The 19,151-nt window shown below is 39.0% G+C and overlaps 3 protein-coding genes across 4 annotated transcripts; all 3 read right to left on the bottom strand.

Moving 5' to 3' along the window:
• Positions 1–77: 77 nt before the first annotated feature.
• On the bottom strand, positions 78–5,096 carry mcur1 (mitochondrial calcium uniporter regulator 1). Its single transcript, XM_054623218.1, has 9 exons — positions 4,755–5,096; positions 3,270–3,383; positions 3,064–3,167; positions 2,132–2,233; positions 1,790–1,831; positions 1,558–1,629; positions 1,355–1,408; positions 949–1,063; positions 78–584 (listed from the first exon to the last, which is right to left on the bottom strand). The coding sequence occupies exons 1-9, from the start codon at positions 5,005–5,007 to the stop codon at positions 529–531; spliced, it is 912 nt and encodes a 303-aa protein (XP_054479193.1). The 5' UTR covers positions 5,008–5,096; the 3' UTR covers positions 78–528.
• Positions 5,097–6,309: 1,213 nt separating this feature from the next.
• Positions 6,310–11,744, bottom strand: rgs9bp (regulator of G protein signaling 9 binding protein). Its single transcript, XM_054623408.1, has 3 exons — positions 11,263–11,744; positions 9,469–9,775; positions 6,310–6,686 (listed from the first exon to the last, which is right to left on the bottom strand). Exons 1-3 carry the CDS (start codon positions 11,356–11,358, stop codon positions 6,310–6,312), a joined length of 780 nt encoding a protein of 259 aa, XP_054479383.1. The 5' UTR covers positions 11,359–11,744.
• Positions 11,745–12,366: 622 nt separating this feature from the next.
• Positions 12,367–19,151, bottom strand: zgc:56231 (uncharacterized protein LOC406257 homolog). Of its 2 annotated transcripts, none has more exons than XM_054622981.1 (18): positions 18,735–19,151; positions 18,454–18,549; positions 17,675–17,794; positions 17,431–17,569; positions 17,157–17,341; positions 16,946–17,039; positions 16,571–16,738; positions 16,336–16,447; positions 16,196–16,258; positions 15,607–15,753; positions 15,274–15,439; positions 15,003–15,182; positions 13,979–14,118; positions 13,590–13,755; positions 13,323–13,446; positions 13,032–13,102; positions 12,831–12,950; positions 12,367–12,711 (listed from the first exon to the last, which is right to left on the bottom strand). In XM_054622981.1, the coding sequence occupies exons 1-18, from the start codon at positions 18,834–18,836 to the stop codon at positions 12,496–12,498; spliced, it is 2,409 nt and encodes an 802-aa protein (XP_054478956.1). In that variant the 5' UTR covers positions 18,837–19,151; the 3' UTR covers positions 12,367–12,495. The 2 variants fall into 2 exon arrangements, with proteins under 2 accessions (XP_054478956.1, XP_054478955.1); XM_054622980.1 differs by having other exon boundaries at positions 12,369–12,711; positions 16,571–16,747; positions 18,735–19,147.

Below are 19,151 nucleotides of genomic sequence, written 5' to 3'. Positions count from 1 at the left end.
AATGTGAAAACAATCAATTGAAACACAGAGAAGACAGTAAATCAAAATCTGTTTACATAAGATTTATAATGTTGAGTAGAGTTATTGCCAGTTTGCAACAACAGTAACATCAAATATATCCCTACACAAAATTATCAATTGAAAGGGACACATTTTTTTGCAAAAAGCTTACAATTATTGACAATTCATTTTATTAAAAAGAATCAATCATGTTAAAACAATTTTGAGACCACAAAGCATAAATATAGACACAGGTTAAATATCTGTGATAAAATAGCTATGAGGTTGAGAGTCACAGTGACACATTCTTCTTCTGATCTTCTCTATATAGGTTGATCTATACATACAACATAAATACAAAACTTCCACAAGTGATCTGTCAGTAGAGCCTCTATTTCATAACTCTTTCTTCAGACAAAATAATAAGATTGCACCGATGAACGCAAACCTTCTGACATAAAAGACATTTGGTGTCCGACTGTTAGATTCAGGGGATTTGATTGTTTAAAATCATAATCATAGTCCTGCTTACATCCAAATACGATAGAAACCCAAGACCACCGTGAGACAGGTGAACACTGAACCTAAAAGAGTAAAAAGCATAGGTCAATCATTAGTCTATTTGCTTAAGTAAGTCAGTCATGTACTTCATTTTTATTCTGCCAAATGGTTTATAACTACTTCTGAACAGTTGAAAATTCAGTTTCCTTGAAATTTAAGCTTAGACACTCAAAACTAGCACTTTATTGTATTGAATATGTTTTAAATTAATAATACTTAATGTTGAAATTGCAATAGTTGTAACTATATTAACCCAGTTAAAAACTGTTTCATCCCTACTGCAATACAGACTTTGAACAGTTGCCATTAAATATTAATTATGTGACAGCACAAGCTCTCAATGCTATGATCTCTGATTCCACATAACAACAATGCACAATGTCTTACCTGCAAGGTATTTTATAGTATCCAGTTTATGAGATTCTAACATGGTTTTCAAACCCGCCACTTCGGTGTCTATTTTCATGTTGGTCTGATTTAAATGACGATCTTGCTCTGCTGTCTGTAAAAAGAAGAGCATTAAAGATGAGACAGAAACATAAAGATAAGACCAAAGACCTACCAGGTATTTATAACTGACACTGCAAAAGCTTTTAGTATACTAAAATATACTACGTTTTGCACAACATTGTATTGTATAGGCTATCATATTTATCTAAAAGAACACTTGTCATAACTGTACCCGACACTGTTTACTATATCATTGTCTGACCAGATGGTACATTATGTAGATAACCATGAATTTAAGATTAGATGTGAATGTGTACTGACAGTGTACTGCACATATACAAACCATTTCCATTATCTCAGTTCGCGTTTCTAGAAGCATCTTCTCATGCTCTACTTTCTGAAAATGATAAACAATGTTTTATTTAGAAGAGAAATAGAAACAGAAAGTCATTATCTGTTATTATCTACTGTGTATGTACAATTAAAGATGAAGAAAAGACACTCGAAGGATCCCCAAACGCTTATTTATCATTCTCAAACACCTACCAACTCTTTTGAACGACTTTTCTCCAAATTCATGTCCATAATAGTGTCAGAGCGCACTTTATTCATGACATCCTGCAAGGTGGCAGTGGAGAGACACAAAGGAAAGTCATATCTAAACATAAAATAAAAAACATCTTGAATGGGAAAAAGGAGATGAAATGATTCTAAATTCATGTTTCTACCATTAAACTTCGACATAAAGTGATTTGAGTAAATCAGAATGACCACTTACCGAAAGTTGGACCTTGAGCTGCAATAACTGGATCTCGAGTTTCTGGAATAAATGTTAAATATCAAAAATCCTAAATCATATGAATTAAAAACACAGAACAACAAACAGAACCCACTGTACAGTACACAGAGTTATTCATGTAAAATAAACTTACACTCCTTTATTAGGTGGTGTGACTGATTCTTATATATTTAAATTTGTATGAATTGTGCCTTATATTTTTTATTCAGATTATTGATTTTCACGATTTAATTGTCCAACTTGAATATATTCTATATCCCAGGTGCAGTGCAACAATTACCTTTGGGAAACGGCTTAAATTTTGCTGATAAACACACTTACCTCACTCTCTGCCAGTAAAGTAGTGAACTCGCTCTTCTCAAGGATTATCATGTCCTTCTTTACAGCTGCTATTTGAGACATCACACGCTGCAACATGATCTCCTGCAAAAAATTTGCATCAAAAGTTAAAGACGAAAAAACGTAGTTATTCAAAGCAAATTACTCATCTGGACACAAAAACAGGAAAGATATGTAATAAGAGAACAACTAAAAATCCTGCAAGCCGTCAGGATGGTATGTCAGGTTTCTTTCTAGACTTTTTGGTCTCACACATCGGTCACTGAGACTTGAAAGTGAGTACGTAGAGGTTTTTCTTAAGCTAATAAGGCATCATGGTAAATCAAACAAATAAAACAATTAGTTCCTTAATTTATCCTATTTGCCTCCTCTGCCTACATTGCACACTCAATCTCACCGGTCTGAATACTGAGTTACACTCCTTTTTGCACGTTAAGCATCTCTTTTCTATCAAGTGACCACCACATGGTGGAGAGATGTATAATTCTTCTGATACTCCAGATTTCTCTGACATTCCTGTCACTGGGACAAGAATTCCCAAATCGCACAGCATCATATTCAAAAATATGATCATGTTATTGTTTTTATTGTTTTAATGTCCTGCTATGGGTTTGTCTACACAAGATTCACAGTTTTCCAGGAGTTCAGTGGTGGGCTTTTTCTATAGAAATACCGACAATATATTTTAATTTAATTGCAATGATGAATTAACTCCTGAATTAACCATGTATTTTAATTTAATAAATGTACTGTGGAAAATAAACACAATAGTCTGGGTTCAGTGACCTTTACAGGACTGGATACACTGTTTTTTGAGTGATACACAGAGCAGAAACAAACAGTGGGTGACATAGTGCTTTACTTCTGTATTTACAGTAAAGGTACAAGAAACAAACCTCCTCCTACAGTCTCACCTGCTGCACTTTGGTTACCATGTCATTATAGATGAGGTCCATATTCGAGTTTGTCATCCTCACCAGCACTTTAACCATCACCTCAGCTTGCTGAGTCGTGAAGCCTGTAAAACAAAGTGCGTATTTATGAGGTAAATCAACAGCTTGTTTTTGATGAAGCATAGTTATATATATGTTTTAAATGTAAGTGATAATTGAAGCCGAACCATTTTCCTCAAAGAGTCGCACCACTGCATGGGTATCAAAAAACAGCTTCCCGCCTTCAGAGTTTGGTACATCTGGTTTCAGATACTGGGGGGCTTTGATGGAGGTACTTAGCTCTGAAATCAATGATGTGAAGATGGAAGTGATTATACATGAAATCAAGCGTTATCCAGACATCAGAATTTTTGAAATATTTATTTTCCCTTCTTTTGTTTTTCACAATATATTCACTGCATATTTTAACACTACACATTCTTTTGTATCAATGTAACTTTTTCGTCTTGAAGCATTTTAATAACGCAATGTAAATGGCACATTTTCTACATATTCTGTAAACAATGACATGACTAATAACAAAAGGTGGTTTAAGGAAAGTTTTTTCACATATTGCGCTCATTTAATGGATTATACATTTACTTAAAATTGGTCATTTTATTTTATATTAAGGAGCATCATATTTTACTTATCACTTATCAACATCACTTGATACTCTGAAAGTGTATGGCTGTTTTATGTTGCATATTTTATAGATTTTGTCCCATTATACCTCCTATGTAACTTATTTTTATTATCCATTACAACAACAACATCATCATCATTCAGGATACATGGTGGGTGAGCACAGGTGGGAGCAAATTTACAAATGTCAACTATTTTAACAATTTAAAGAGAGTTAATTGATGAAGCATTTATATTTAAAAACACAAAACTAAACACTCTGGTGGTGACACACCTGAAAATAATGGCAGGCCATGTGGCATATTATGTAAATACAGGTTAGGGATGTGGGCAAAAGTGTCTACTGAAAACATTGCAGATGCAGCATCAGGGCCTGGCTTTAGACATATATCTAGAAAGACAATGGGTTGCTTACAAATATTTATTACTGAAGACATTTATAGTTGGTGCTTTCAACAGTTCCCATTGATGCTTTCATTTTATCCATGGCAGCAGTGCAAGTAGAGGACTTTTATTTTGAAACTCAAACAAGAGATCACGAATGGTCCTACAGTCACACACAGTGTTGTCTGATGAGCATGTGTCGTGTGGGAGATTAGAAAGGTCACTGCACTGTCAATACATGCAAGATTACATTACATTACAGTCATTTAGCAGACGCTTTTATCCAAAGCGACTTACAATAAGTGTATTCAACATAGGTATTCAAGAGAACTACTAGTCACCAGAAGTCATAAGTGCATCTCCTTTCTTAAACAAGCATCTAAAAGCATAAACCAGAGCAAAAGTATAGTGCAGAAGCAAATTACTACGAAAACAATAAGTGCAACAGACTAATATGAATACAATAAGTGCAACAGACTAATATGAATACAATAAGTGCAACAAACTAATACGAAAAAATGTTTCGTTTATGTCCATTCGAGCACCAACCCGAGCTATAAGGTTAAGCCTGTGAGCGGGTTTAGAGAGGAGCTCATTGACGTTGAGGCAGTTGTTAAAGAGGCAGAATGAATGAGTTTAGTTACCTCTCACTGCAGACATGTGCATACTCTTCAGTCCAGCGCGTCTGCCTCTCCACAGCGGCTTCTCAAAGTTGCTCAGAGGTGGAATGACGACACACCGGGATTTGTTTCCAGCTGTCAAAGCTGACATGTTCGGGGAAACCGTCGCTGTCACAAAACTGCTCACTCTGTTTGGATTAAAAGAAAGGTCGTATCGCTGTTCTGGGTGGTTGACACCCAAATGTTTGAGTCGTGAATGACACTGTTTGAGCACCATTGTCAAGGCTTGTGTTACGACAGCAGCAGGGCTGTACTTCCGTCTGTGAACATCCAGAGCATAGTAATGCCTCTCTGCCGTGGCTGCATTGAAACTTTCCCCCTACTTATAGCCGCCCTACTATCAAGTTAGACAGGAATGAGGTATGCAGGACTCACTTCAAAATAAAGCTCACCTGTGCTCACTTGTATGTTTATTGTATTGGGTAGGCAGCAGAAGTTACATTGGCTGGTAGACATCAAAGTGTTTCCAAATAAAACAAACAATTGTTAAAATGTGAAATAATGGTTCTTAATCAATATATTTTGAGTTTTAGCTGTAGAGTTTTTAGTTATGACTTTGTCTTACATTTTATTTTTGGGTTACATTTGATGGGTCCGTTTGTATTTCTTCATAATAAGGCATAAGTCTGAACCACAATTACAGTATCCTTCAAGCCATATAAGCTTCACAGCCTTTCAAAGATTCAATAGTATTTCTATTGTATAAACCTTTTTTTAGTAAAAACAAACAAAAAAAACAACTGAAAAACAATATTAGAATGAGTAATTTAATGTCGTTTGAATTCTGTACATTTCCTGTTGTATTGCATACAATTATTTGGTGCTTTACCAATGTGCTAGTCAATAATATGAATGAAAACAACACAGTGTATTATCAAAGTTGATACCTTAATAATGCATATTTATACATCGTCAGTTCGCTACCGAAAAGATTATATACACAATAAGTAACACGGAATCAGAAAAAGCTTCAGTCATTGGAGGTGAATATTCTACTTATTACAGTATAGTAATTACAAAGCATCAGCACCTATGTCTTCTCCATGGCCAACCGGAAAATAAAATGTGACAAGTGTCTTTCTGACTTTTTTTGAAGGAGAATGTACTGTACAGAACAAGGGGAAATATAAGCTCTATCATTTTTACAACTGGGTAAAGTAAAATCAACCACCTGTCCTATATTGAATTATTTATTTCATTTTAAACCAGTTCCAAATGGCAACCATGTATTTTTATTGTCAATTTGTTCAATTAAGATAGTTTAAAGTATTTGGCAAACTAATGGCAATTAATGGCAAACTGGTTTTTGCATCCAGGTTTATTTCAGTGTATCTTTAAAAAAAAAAAAAAAAAATTGATCTTATGCACTAGTAGCTCGTTTAGCTGCTATTACAAAATGTAACGTTTTGGAAAGAGTATGGAAAGAGAAATCTACTGTACTTGCAGTAGTTTTTTTTGTCAGTTGTACTGAGCATCACAGGGGTTTTAAAGAAGTAAAACTTGTGTATTAAGGTTTTGCTCATGAGAAAAAGACAATACAGACAGACAAAGTGGCTGCCACCAAAACAACAGCAAACATCAATAAGAGCACAAAGATTTGACTGCGCTGGCATAGAGGCTGATGTCCAGGCTGCTCCTCATCGACGGAGAGCAGAGCCAGGGAGGCGCTGTCGGTGCTGCTGAGAGGGTCTGCATACTGTGGCCCATTTGGCTCCACCATCCAGCGCATCACGTTGACCTTCATCTCCATGTCATCGATCATCTGGTCAATTTGGCTGATCTCCCGCTCCATGGTGCTGCGCTCCTGGCTCTCTAGCCCATCAGGCAGGGCTGGGCTCTGAGCCTGGTTCAGGTCTGGCACACTGAGTGCCCGGGCTGCCACCTCACTGCCTCCTCCTGCATTAGTAAAATGAAACTTTTCATTCAGTCAAACATGATTTAACTGTATCTCATGCAGCCTACAACAGTCCTGAAATACATTTAAACCTCATGAAGGTTATAATGTTCAAGTGTTTCTATTATTTTCTATCATTCATATCAATGAGGGTCGGCTGTATCAGTGGTTCTCGACATTTTTATCTTGCACCACCCCACTTTATTTAATTTGAACAGCTAGCATGAAGGCATAGTCTATGTGCTCCAGGCACATTGGGTATTTTGTGCATTCCGGGACTTTTCTCTCCCCATTGACCCGCTCGAAACCCACCATCAGAAACTCATGTGCAGTCCTACTTTGACTCTCATAAACCCTCAATAAAGCCTTTTCTGAAGGAAAGTTATTTCGCTGGTACAGGCGATATAATGTAAAAATAAAAAAAATTGTTTAATTCTTCATATGTTCATTATTTTTTTTTTCTCCACAACCCTCTGGGTTGCGAACCACTGGGCCAAATAACGGTGACACGTCTCTGTATGATGCAATACATTTCAACATCACCCCAAAGTAAATCTTACAAAATGACCATACAGTTGAAAAAACACCTCTCTAAAATTAATTCAACAAAGACTGAACATTATAGTGTTCATGGGGTAAGATTTATTCCACTACTGTTTATCAGACTGCATTTGTTTTACAAAATCTGATCTATTGTCAACAGTAGTTTTCTAAGAGTAGTGGCTAGATGCCTGCACAAAAAGCCCCCACTATATTCATGACATCATGGTTTGATTTGCAAAATTAGGAAGTTAGATGAACATTTGGCATATCAGACTATTTACACATTTATATGGAATCCAAGACATATTTTAACATAAGACATACAGTGGGGCAAAAAAGTATTTAGTCAGCCACCAATTGTGCAAGTTCTCCCACTTAAAAAGATGAGAGGCCTGTAATTTTCATCATAGGTATACCTAAACTATGAGAGACAAAATGAGAAAAAAAAAAAATCCTGAAAATCACATGGTCTGATTTTTAAAGAATATATTTGCAAATTATGGTGGAAAATAAGTATTTGGTCAATAACAAAAGTTCATCTCAATACTTTGTTATATACCCTTTGTTGGCAATGACAGAGGTCAAACGTTTTCTGTAAGTCTTCACAAGCTTTTCACACACTGTTGCTGGTATTTTGGCCCATTCCTCCATGCAGATCTCCTCTAGAGCAGTGATGTTTTGGGGCTGTCGCTGGGCAACACGGACTTTCAACTCCCTCCACAGATTTTCTATGGGGTTGAGATCTGGAGACTGGCTAGGCCACTCCAGGACCTTGAAATGCTTCTTACGAAGCCACTCCTTTGTTGCCCGGGCGGTGTGTTTGGGATCATTGTCATGCTGAAAGACCCAGCCACGTTTCATCTTCAGTGCCCTTGCTGATGGAAGGAGGTTTTCACTCAAAATCTCACGATACATGGCTCCATTCATTCTTTCCTTTACACGGATCAGTCGTCCTGGTCCCCTTGCAGAAAAACAGCCCCAAAGCATGATGTTTCCACCCCCATGCTTCACAGTAGGTATGGTGTTCTTTGGATGCAACTCGGCATTCTTTCTCCTCCAAACACGACGAGTTGAGTTTTTACCAAAAAGTTCTATTTTGGTTTCATCTGACCATATGACATTCTCCCAATCCTCTTCTGGATCATCCAAATGCTCTCTAGCAAACTTCAGACGGGCCTGGACATGTACTGGCTTAAGCAGGGGGACACGTCTGGCACTGCAGGATTTGAGTCCCTGGCGGCCTAGTGTGTTACTGATGGTAGCCTTTGTTACTTTGGTCCCAGCTCTCTGCAGGTCATTCACTAGGTCCCCCCGTGTGGTTCTGGGATTTTTGTTCACCGTTCTTGTGATCATTTTGGCCCCACGGGGTGAGCTCTTGCGTGGAGCCCCAGATCGAGGGAGATTATCAGTGGTCTTGTATGTCTTCCATTTTCTAATAATTGCTCCCACAGTTGATTTCTTCACACCAAGCTGCTTACCTATTGCAGATTCAGTCTTCCCAGCCTGGTGCAGGTCTACAATTTTGTTTCTGGTGTCCTTTGACAGCTCTTTGGTCTTGGCCATAGTGGAGTTTGGAGTGTGACTGTTTGAGGTTGTGGACAGGTGTCTTTTATACTGATAACAAGTTCAAACAGGTGCCATTAATACAGGTAACGAGTGGAGGACAGAGGAGCCTCTTAAAGAAGAAGTTACAGGTCTGTGAGAGCCAGAAATCTTGCTTGTTTGTAGGTGACCAAATACTTATTTTACAGAGGAATTTACCAATTAATTCATTAAAAATCCTACAATGTGATTTCCTGGATTCTTTCCCCCCATTCTGTCTCTCATAGTTGAAGTGTACCTATGATGAAAATGACAGGCCTCTCATCTTTTTAAGTGGGAGAACTTGCACAATTGGTGGCTGACTAAATACTTTTTTGCCCCACTGTATTTGTACAAACGGTTTTCTTATCTCTTTATTGATACTCAACCATCCTGACCAATAATCGCTGAATACTACCATGCATGGGGAGAAATCCAACATTTTAACACAAATAACCATTTTGCTACTCATTATCATTTCGATGAGTCATATTCACAGCTAAATCATCTCTGAAATGATTTTGTAGATTACTATAGTCCTGTTGTATTTAGTCCCTGGTTAATCTTGTGTACACAATTTATCTGATCTTCTTCCCTTGACTATCTACCCCCTGAAGTACTATTTGCATATACAATTAGATGGGCACGGCTATAATTTACCTTGTATGCCAGTTTTCACCAGGGCATCAGTGTTGGCCAGGGAGAAGATTTCAGCCACATTGAACACTTTGCACATGTCAACATGGAGGAGCTCTAGGCTGGAGGAGAAGGCCACCCAGAGGAGCTCCGTCTCCTTACGCTGCCCCTCAGGCAGGCTCTTGTTTCGAAGATGTGAGGTCAGATGACTACAGATGGACACGGCCAACGTTTGGGCCTTTTCTCGGGTTTGTCGCAATTCTTCCCGTAGCTGCAAACTGTCCGTGCACCCACCGACACATGAGGCCAAGTGTCGGTAACATGCTACCACCTGTGTGGAGAAAGAAAATTAAAGATTTAATTGTGCTAACTCATATTGGAAGCCTTGGGGGAAAGTAGGGGAATCTGAAGCTGTGTGCTACCAACCAACACACCTCTGTAGTTCCTTGGAGTAAATATGTGTTAGTGTCCTTGTCGGATATCTTACTTCCTGGTAGCTTGGGGCTGCTATGCTTCAACAACTCAGACCTGAATACTGTCTGATAGACAGGCTTTGGAGGCAAGAATCTGTGCCTTCCTCCTGTAAGTCAAAGTTTACAACAGCAACGTCCAATGTGCTTGGTTTCAATACACGTCCAAACTGAACCGCCCGAGTATACAGTAGACAACTAATCCTGGTTATAAATATGTATTGTGCACCCAGCAGCCCTCTGAAGAACTGTCCTCTAGTGAACACATTATTATCCTTAGTTTGAAATAATGTTAAAAATGACAAATTGGACAGAATCAGTGCTGCATGAGAAAATGAAATACTGGCCCTTTGGATTGGTAAGAAACAATTCTGACAAATATCCATTGGCTATCTGAGGCTGCTTGTAACAATAACTATGCAAAATGGGACAATTTTGCTTTTATGAACTAAAAATCTTAACACAGTGTTTTATTAATAGGCATTAGCTTAGCCCTGGAGGATAAGCAGGCGTGGCATCAATGAAAAATATCACAATTAATCTCATTATCATTGATCTATTTCTAGATAAGCCAAAACAACCTTGTGCGCTCAGAGCATGGACAGATGAGATGAGGTAGTACAACAATGATAACTATATATGCTGTATTGTTTTTATTTTTGTCATTTATTTTTCTTCACCATAGAAAATATGTTTGCTCATATTGTCTCTGTATAACTTGCCAGCAACTTATACACAGTATGCTTACTGTAAGTGAAAGCTTTAAGTACAAAGAAATTGATTAACTGCATATTAAGCAAATATTCAGTGTGGAGCTAAATTTGTGCAAAAACTATTTTCATCATATAAAATAACTACATCATAAACAGCAAAAATATTATAGTAAATGATGGTTAAAACAACTACATGCATGTCAATAACAGACAAAATGCCATTCATGGCCGTGGCATTATCCAGCAAAGATATTGGAACAGTCACAAAGACCCAGTGGACCAAGTAATTCTTTTCAGTGAGAGTGCTTTTTTAGCCAGAGGGGTGAAAAAAATGATGCTAAGATGTTCGTGTAAATGTAGTCTGAAATTTTAACACAGTAGTTTAAAGAAACGATAGCAAGGATAGAAAAATTGCGGATAAGCATAGCAACTATTATAACATAAAATGCAGTGTAAAAAAATACTTATATCAACCTCATAGGTGTTTTCTGACATATTCTGCTTGTTCAATTGTAAAATAAATAACTGATACTACTTAAATAAACGTAATATATCAGAGTTACACCACAACATTCTTTTATGTCCTAAACAGTCATGCTATAAATACAAAATATTTTAAACTTCAAGCAGCTTACCTTAATCAAAGAATTCACCAGAGCCTTTCCGTCAACCAAAGCCTTGTCTGTGCCAACTGTGCAATCATCGCCTACTTTGTTATTTACAAGTGGCATGAGGATAAATTGTCCAGAGTCTCAGACTCTGCCACAGCAGGCAAGATTTTGGCCCAGCTGCCCTTCACTTCTCTGGCTGCCCCTGCTCCTCTTCTTCCCCTGGAAGATGCTTCATTCAGTGGCTGAGGGATGAGACGGACTCAGTCCCAGAGCCGCATGATGCATTGCAAAAATCCACTCCAATGACTGAATTGCAAAAACGGGTGCTGAACATGCTTTGGTGGATCAAAAAAAAAAAATCTCACAAAGAGCCAGAAGTGGGGAAGACTAAGTAATGAGGGGGAAAAAAGTGTAATAAACTGATGTAACTCCTAAGCAAGGTGTTAATCCTGTGATTGACCCCTTTGCACTGACGCAGGCCAAGACGAACAGCTAATCTTATTAAGTATCACTGAGACCACAGAGATAGAAGAGCAGCTGGCTGTCTCTACCACAATGGCCCTTTCACTAACTGAGAGGAGGCTGCGCTCTGTTACCTCATTCACTCAACTGTATTGTTCAATAGGCTACATAACACACATTTTTATTAGCATAATTGACTTATTGGTCACATTTATTGTATTGCATTGGTTAAGAATGAATGGATCTTAGTGGTTGGGTGCAAAGAAAGACTAATAGCTTACAAAATATTGATGCACTTAAGGAAGTTAACATTGTTCTTTGTCCTAGCAGGGTTTTTGTGGTTTACCTTCCCTCAGGCTCTATATAATGGATGGCCTCTTTTATCAGGTTGATGTAAGGCTCAGCATGTTCAAGGCATGAATTCCTTCGCGTGATAGTTCTATAGAAGTGTGCATGGTGGGCTTTCTATGCGTATACAGCACACAACAAATGAAACTGTATGCATGTGGCCATGAAATTACATCATATCAATGGAGCTTTAAATTTGGGTTAATCAAAAAAAGTGAAATAGATGTGTAAATTATTAAGATAAATTACTTCACATCTATAAGTTTGAGCCATTTAATTTGATTAAAAACACAAAAAACATTAAAAGTGCCATCATAAAAAACACACTATACCTGAATAAAATAAATAATAAGTCACACTTGGGGTTTCATTTACAGGTAAAACTGTCCATGTTAAAGTTAAAGAACCAAAATGAATCTCTCTCCTTTTGTCCAGATGCTGATCGTCTCAGTGGTTTGCAGTCTTAACCGTTTTCCTGAGCGTTCGCCCAGGTGAACCCTTCCGTGGAGAAGTCACTGCTTCCTTGATGTTGGCAAGTAGTCCTCGCTTGGTTTTGGGCTGTACAGGAGACTTCTGGGAGAGCTTGGCAAGTTCTGCCTTCAGTGAGGCAATCTCCCGGTCCTTTTCACCATTCTGCCGTAAAATGACCTCCATAGATTTTGTCTTGATGATTTAAAAAAATAAAATAAAAAAACACAAATATACAATAATTTCCATACAGGCAAGGTCATAATGAGGCATTATTCAATAAGCCAGTATGAGTATGATTTTTACCATCTCACCTGATTGTCACACTTCCTCTCTAAAACCTCCACATCAGCCGATTTCTCCAGGAAGCCATCTCTGACCTTCTGAAGTGTTTCACTGAGCGCCATCAGCCTTTTTTCTAGGGACAAAATCAACTGAACCGAAAATTAAATGTAGAACTGAGCAAGTGATCGCATAACCAGTCTTAGCCAGAATTTAAATATTGCCCTCGTTACCTGTTGTTTATCCTCACACATATTCTCTATGGCACATTTTTCTCTGTACAGCCGTTTGCAGCGTTCGTCCCCTGAGGGGAAGAAATTAGTCGAGTGACGTTGATTGCCCTTACAACAAAAGCTGGGGAGGTCAATTTAAGAAGACTGAAAGGAAAAATTCAAAGAAGGAATAAGGCTTCACTTCTTTTGAACCACTCCCATTTAAAACAAACGTGTCTACAATCATCCAAGAGGGCATTTCCTGAAAGAGGAAGGTGCTGAGCTGTGTATATTAATAGGCTGTATGCTAACCTGCTGCTTCTGTTGCTTTAGATGGTTGAGTCTGGCACGACTGGTCCACTTTTGCAACTGCAAACAATCCCTGTCCAATACCGGACTTTAAGGTCCCCAACTCTGACAATTTACGTTTCAGGGCCTACACACAGGCGATGAGAGACAGATATGAAGTTTTAACAACAGAATATAGCAATGGGCAATGTCAGTGTATTATTGCAGTACATTTTAGTAGGACATCATTTGTTAACAAAACCAATTACAACAGCTGATCAAATGACATACCTCCACTTTCTCCTGTTCAGCAATGAACTCGTCAAGCGGTACATAGTCATCCTCCAGATTGTTCATTGCACACTGGTAGGCATGCTCTTTGACAGCATCCTTGTACATCTCAAAAGTGTTCTCCAGCTTTTCTTGGTAGCTCTCCTTCTGCTCTTCTATCTGTCGACTAAACATTCAGAGCAAACCAAATTTTGACTTTTAACAAAAAGGTTTACTCAGGGATGTTGCTGCTGACCCCTCACCATGGTTGCATAGATATATATGCAGGGTTATGCATTTAGGGCCAACATGCCAACATTAAATTGGAATCACAAATCTGAAGACTGCCGGCACACAATAGCATAGATCTGCTTGAGTAGCTTTCTCTTTCAAATTAAAAAGTAACCTACATGCGCTGTTCTTCGCTCTCCATGAGCTGTTGTAACATGGCATCTCCCATTTCCTGGCGAATCTCCATTTCCTGAATAAGGTTTTTTCTTCGCTCAGCCAGGAGTTTTGTTCGCAGGCTCTCAATCATATTCACAAGGTCCTAGAAGAGCAAAAGTAAAACATTAATGGAGATAACTCTGATCAGCACATTGCATCTTAGAATAAGTGAAGTTATGGCATTCATCTTAGTTTAGCTGGTTTTCTCGCTTTTGTTTACCAATTAGCACTAAACATGGATTAAAGCTGATGTTGATGGGAATGTCAGTTTTGCAGGTATTGATTGACCTGATAATGGAGCTGGATAAAACATAAGTTACTACAAATCATCCTTTGGGGAACAGAATAAGTTTTCCAAATGGCAATCATCTCATAGTGAACTACAAGTGTCAGTCTCATGGTGGAGATACAGTAAAGGTCAGGGAATCACCAAAGTCATTAAGATTCATTATCTGGCCACAATGAATGTTGGCACAAAATTTCACGGCAATAAAACCAAAAGTAAAACCAGAAGTTGTGAACTTCATGATAGCACTTAAGGAAAAGTCAGGGGATCACTACAGTCAGTAGGCTATATCCTATAGGGACCATGAATGTCGGCACAAACTAATAGTTGAGATATTTCAGTCAGGAGCAAACTTGTAGACTGACCCGTCTTGTCTTTCCTTATACATGAATGGAAGAACGGCTTAAAAATGTCACGTTTTATGGCTTTCTACCAGAAGGGTGGTTTTTTTCAACACAAACCATGACCTTTTACTCAACCTGACCAAGTAGGTTTGTTGCCTTAATCTAAGGAGATTTCTGACATTAAGTCCTGAAGGCAAACTTCCCCAATGTGCAAAAATGTGTTTGAGTTAGCAGGTGGGGTATATTCACCCAGGTAAAATACATGTAATGATTCTGAAACCAAAACTATAATTGGAGAACAGTCCATCTCTAATACATTTTTGAAACAAGGACTGTGACATGGAGCAGCAGTTTTACATTCTGTGGCAGCAAAGACATGTTCGCTTCGTCTTCCTCATCAAGCAGCTCATCCTCAGACAGGTAGCTCTCCAGGGCCTGGCTGTCGATCACTCCATTCCTCACCAGAGGCTTGCCATCACGGCCGACCAAACAAGGAGCCAGAGACTCCAGTGGCTTGTCTGGGATCACCTGCACCACCTACAGACACCATAGGTCAGATCAGTGGTGTAGATCAGTGGTGTGGTAAAGACCAGCTAACGGCACCATTTCCTCTCACATCATGACTAACCTGTTTGGCTACTGCAGAGAATTTCATAACATGGAGAGTCTCATCGTAGGTGGAAGCACACTGGTTGATGTTGACAATCATTGACGCTCTTCCTTTCCCGCAGAAAACTGCCTGGAAGAGCTTGGTGAGCTTACTCTCTCTGAAAGGAATGTAGCTGCTCTTCATTCTGGTGAGTGGCACAGGAAAAAAAAATAAAAGAGGGTTCAAACAATGCAAAAGCACACGTTGGTATTAGCAATGCAGAAACATCCAAATCCTCCAGGGACGTTGCTGCTTTGCTTGACTTGTCAAACAAGTATTTGCAGCCAGTGACGAATAAAGAACCAACTGTACCTTTCAGTCTGATTGTTGCGAAGGGCAGTAATGCACTTCCCCAGGATTAGAAGGGAGTTGTTAATGTTCCCCGCCTCCTTCAGCCTCTCACCGATTGTCTTGGTTTTGTTGCATCGTTCTGAGCCGGCCAGGTCACACAAAGAAAACCTTAGACACACATATAATCATTTTATGTATCGTCGCTCCTTTCATGGTGCTGGTGAGTGCCAAATCATGATCAAACTTTAAATCTGGTCCAATAACTCCTAAGCAGTAAGGCTCTGAATAAAGTCACAGTCATGTCTTTGGATGCACTTTAAGTGTTTAAATTGTCTGCTTTCTTGTTTTGTTTTTTTTAATACTGCAAGACCTTTTAATTATCATCATTACAATCGCATTATGTGCCAAACTTGGCCACCAAATTTATTTTCCATAGTTCTCCTAGAGACTTGCTTCAAATTAGCAGTAGTACAGTAGATTTTAGTACACATTAGCTTATGTTTTCACTGCAAATACATTCCTCTCACAACTACTCACACGAATGTACAGACACAAAAAGAAAAACACAAGCATTTTATGAATATTTATGATGTCTCTGGCAGATACGTACTCTGAGATTCTTCTAACTGTACTGCCATCAATCTTCAGTAACTTCATGGTAAATATGCTATGGCTGTAAGAAAAGCCGGGTTGAGTTTTGAAAACAGACAAATGGCACCAAGCAAAAATATGATAAAACGAAAAGTTTGCCTTCTGCTCGAAGACTGGTTCATCTTTGTGGCTGCAGCACTTCTGTTTTTGTTTCCAAACTGTAGCAGTTTGGAGGCTTCGCCCAGGGTCTGGATGTTAATCCACCTGAGATCTGAAATCATTTGAAAACACACGTTTGTTCTTTCGATTCAGTTTTAAGCCTTGAGCAACGTGAAGACTACTGCTGGTGTATTTTTTACCAACTCAAGAACACCTGATTAAGTCACACTCACACCTTTAACATAAGCATTTCCAGCACCATCGTCACACACTCGGAGAGCGGCACGTTTCTTGGACCTGGTGCACAGGGAAGGTTGAAGCAAATCGTACACACACTCATTGTAGATTTCAAAGAATGCCACCCATAAGGCAAACTGGCTGCTTCCTGCTTCTGTTGGGTCGCCTGCCGACGCTCAAAAGGAGAATAATACAGAGAGTGAAACAGAAACATCTAAAAAGGATCATACTGAATGACATCCTGAAGTGACCCTTTGCACTGGTGTCACTCTTGTGACATTTTTGTCACTTCCTCAAGTGAGTCCACACTGGGAAAACTTCAAGCTTAAAATGTTTTCAAAATGCAAGAATGGGAAGAAATTGTGAGAGCTACCGGTTTGATCGGAGGACAAAGACGAGGAAGAGAAACCGGGGGAGGGAGAAGACAAGGACTCTAAACCACCACTGGCTCTGAGAGGATCACACTCCTAGATGGGAGCAAAACAAATATAGAGAGCACCATGTTCTTATCGATTAAATAACTCTTAGCCATATTTCTGGGGAAGCCTGGATAAAACTTCTCAAGTTAGCGAGACTTCTCTTACATCTTTGACTGAAGCAAAAACGGCAGCTTTAGCGCTTCTCTCCTGCTTGACTTGGTCAGGATCCAGATACTGTGCATCATTCCTGAGGTAGGGCTTCAGGTCCATGCCCTCATACCGACAGCCTCCAATGTAGTGAAAGGTGGCATCCAGCACTCGAGGGAGTATGCCCGGCTCTTTTGGAGATCCTAAAACATTTCACATCATACTTAAGACAGGCGGAACAACGTCTGACAGGGACTGTCGGATCATTCAAATGTTTAACTTCTATTTTTACCTTGAATTGTGTAGGTTTTCCCTGCATTGGTTACACCATAGCTGAATATCAGTGCGTTGTTCCCATCCAAGAAATCAGACATTTGGCTTTTGACGGTGTCCTCGAAAAGCTCAGACTGTGTCATCTCTGGTGCAAAAATCTAAAAGCCAACAGAAAGGCGGTTGGTCTAAAAGGGCACAAAGCTCATCTACAATATCTTTCCAGCAGATAGGTAAACAGTGCTAGAAGTTCATAATTTTCAGACCTGTGAGAAGGAGAATTTATGGAGTGACATGCCGATGCCCTTCTCACTGCTCTTCATGGTGGCAGAACCCTTTGGTGCTTTCAGTGTCACCATCTGGTTGTTTTCAATCACTACACAGCCCTGAGGAGAAAACAGTTCGTACGGTTGCATCTAAATGATAGCTTCTGTGTGCAAAATGACTTATAAAAGTTGTGTTTGTGCATATGCAGAGGTCAACAGTGTAGTTTCTTTCTGAGTTTCATTTCCCTAATCAAAAATCAATTGATAGGACCAATATGTCATGTTTGAAACACATGGTATTTATAATTATTACCGATTCAGCAAATATCTCTAAGCTCCCAAATCCACTTTAATCTGCATCAGAACACAAAGCACTCTAGAAACATAAATGTGTTGGATAGATTTAGTATATTAAATAATCTTAGTACATTTAAATGAAGATGGGGTAGTGGGGAAGTAGATTACACTTAAGTCAATAATGCTGGAGAGGATCTTGACTTTTTAAGAGAATTAAATACAATATGTTTAAACAATTTCCATACAGTCCCTTACCTCAGTGAAAATCCAACTCATAATATAAATAAACAAACACTTATCAAAAATAAAAAAGACTATTTCAACTTCATCACAGGTAAACATGGTCTGTGTAGCATTATGGACTGATGTTACCCTTTGGGTTTAAAAAAGCACTGATCACATTGATTGTCATGATTATGAGCTTCTGTATCGAGCACTAGATGTACTGGTGGACACATTTCATACCCAGGACTACACTGTACCTGATCCTCCTTGTTAGAGAGTTCCTCTTTAGAGAAGGGCCTGACTCTGAGGTAAACTCTCATGGTCTGCTGCTCAGCACCACCTGGCAGATCAGTCTACAGACAAAGAAGACAATCAGACTAGAACCTAAACCTCAGTGCAGAGGAGCAGAGTCGTAGGGTTTATTTCGGTCCTTTTGGGCCAAGGAACACGCATCCTTTGTCAGTGTTGGTACAACTCATGAGAGAACAAAGTTAAAGCGATTCTGAACTGTAGTGCAAAAAACTGAAAAGTACATTACCTGCCCGGATGAAGCGCTGGCAGAGGGAATATTACACGTTAAGTCCATGTCAACAGGCTGCATATTGACGCTGTCTTCGTCCGTCAAATTAACTGGGCTCATCTTGATGCAAGGACGCGCCAACACGTCTTTCAATTAATGTATTAATTCACTATATATTAATTATACAAAGTGAAGATCAACAGAGATTTTACAACCCCCTGACTCTTTGGAAGACAAGTCACAAGAGATTTTGGCCTTTAGAATTACTTATTTCACCTACATGTAAGTCTGATGGTGTTCTCCCACTGAGAATCCAGGGGGAGCTTGTAATTAGTTTTAATTGAAAGCAGGTGTGAAGTCAAGCAAATCACCAGGAATGACCAACCAGCTGAGAACTCTACTCCGGCTTCACTGGGTTGAGTTCAACAGTGATAG

The sequence above is a fragment of the Anoplopoma fimbria genome, chromosome 21 (assembly GCF_027596085.1).
Source record: "Anoplopoma fimbria isolate UVic2021 breed Golden Eagle Sablefish chromosome 21, Afim_UVic_2022, whole genome shotgun sequence".
Classification (NCBI taxonomy): domain Eukaryota; kingdom Metazoa; phylum Chordata; class Actinopteri; order Perciformes; family Anoplopomatidae; genus Anoplopoma; species Anoplopoma fimbria.
Note: the sequence above shows the minus strand (reverse complement) of the source record. Positions and strands in the feature narration are given on the sequence as shown.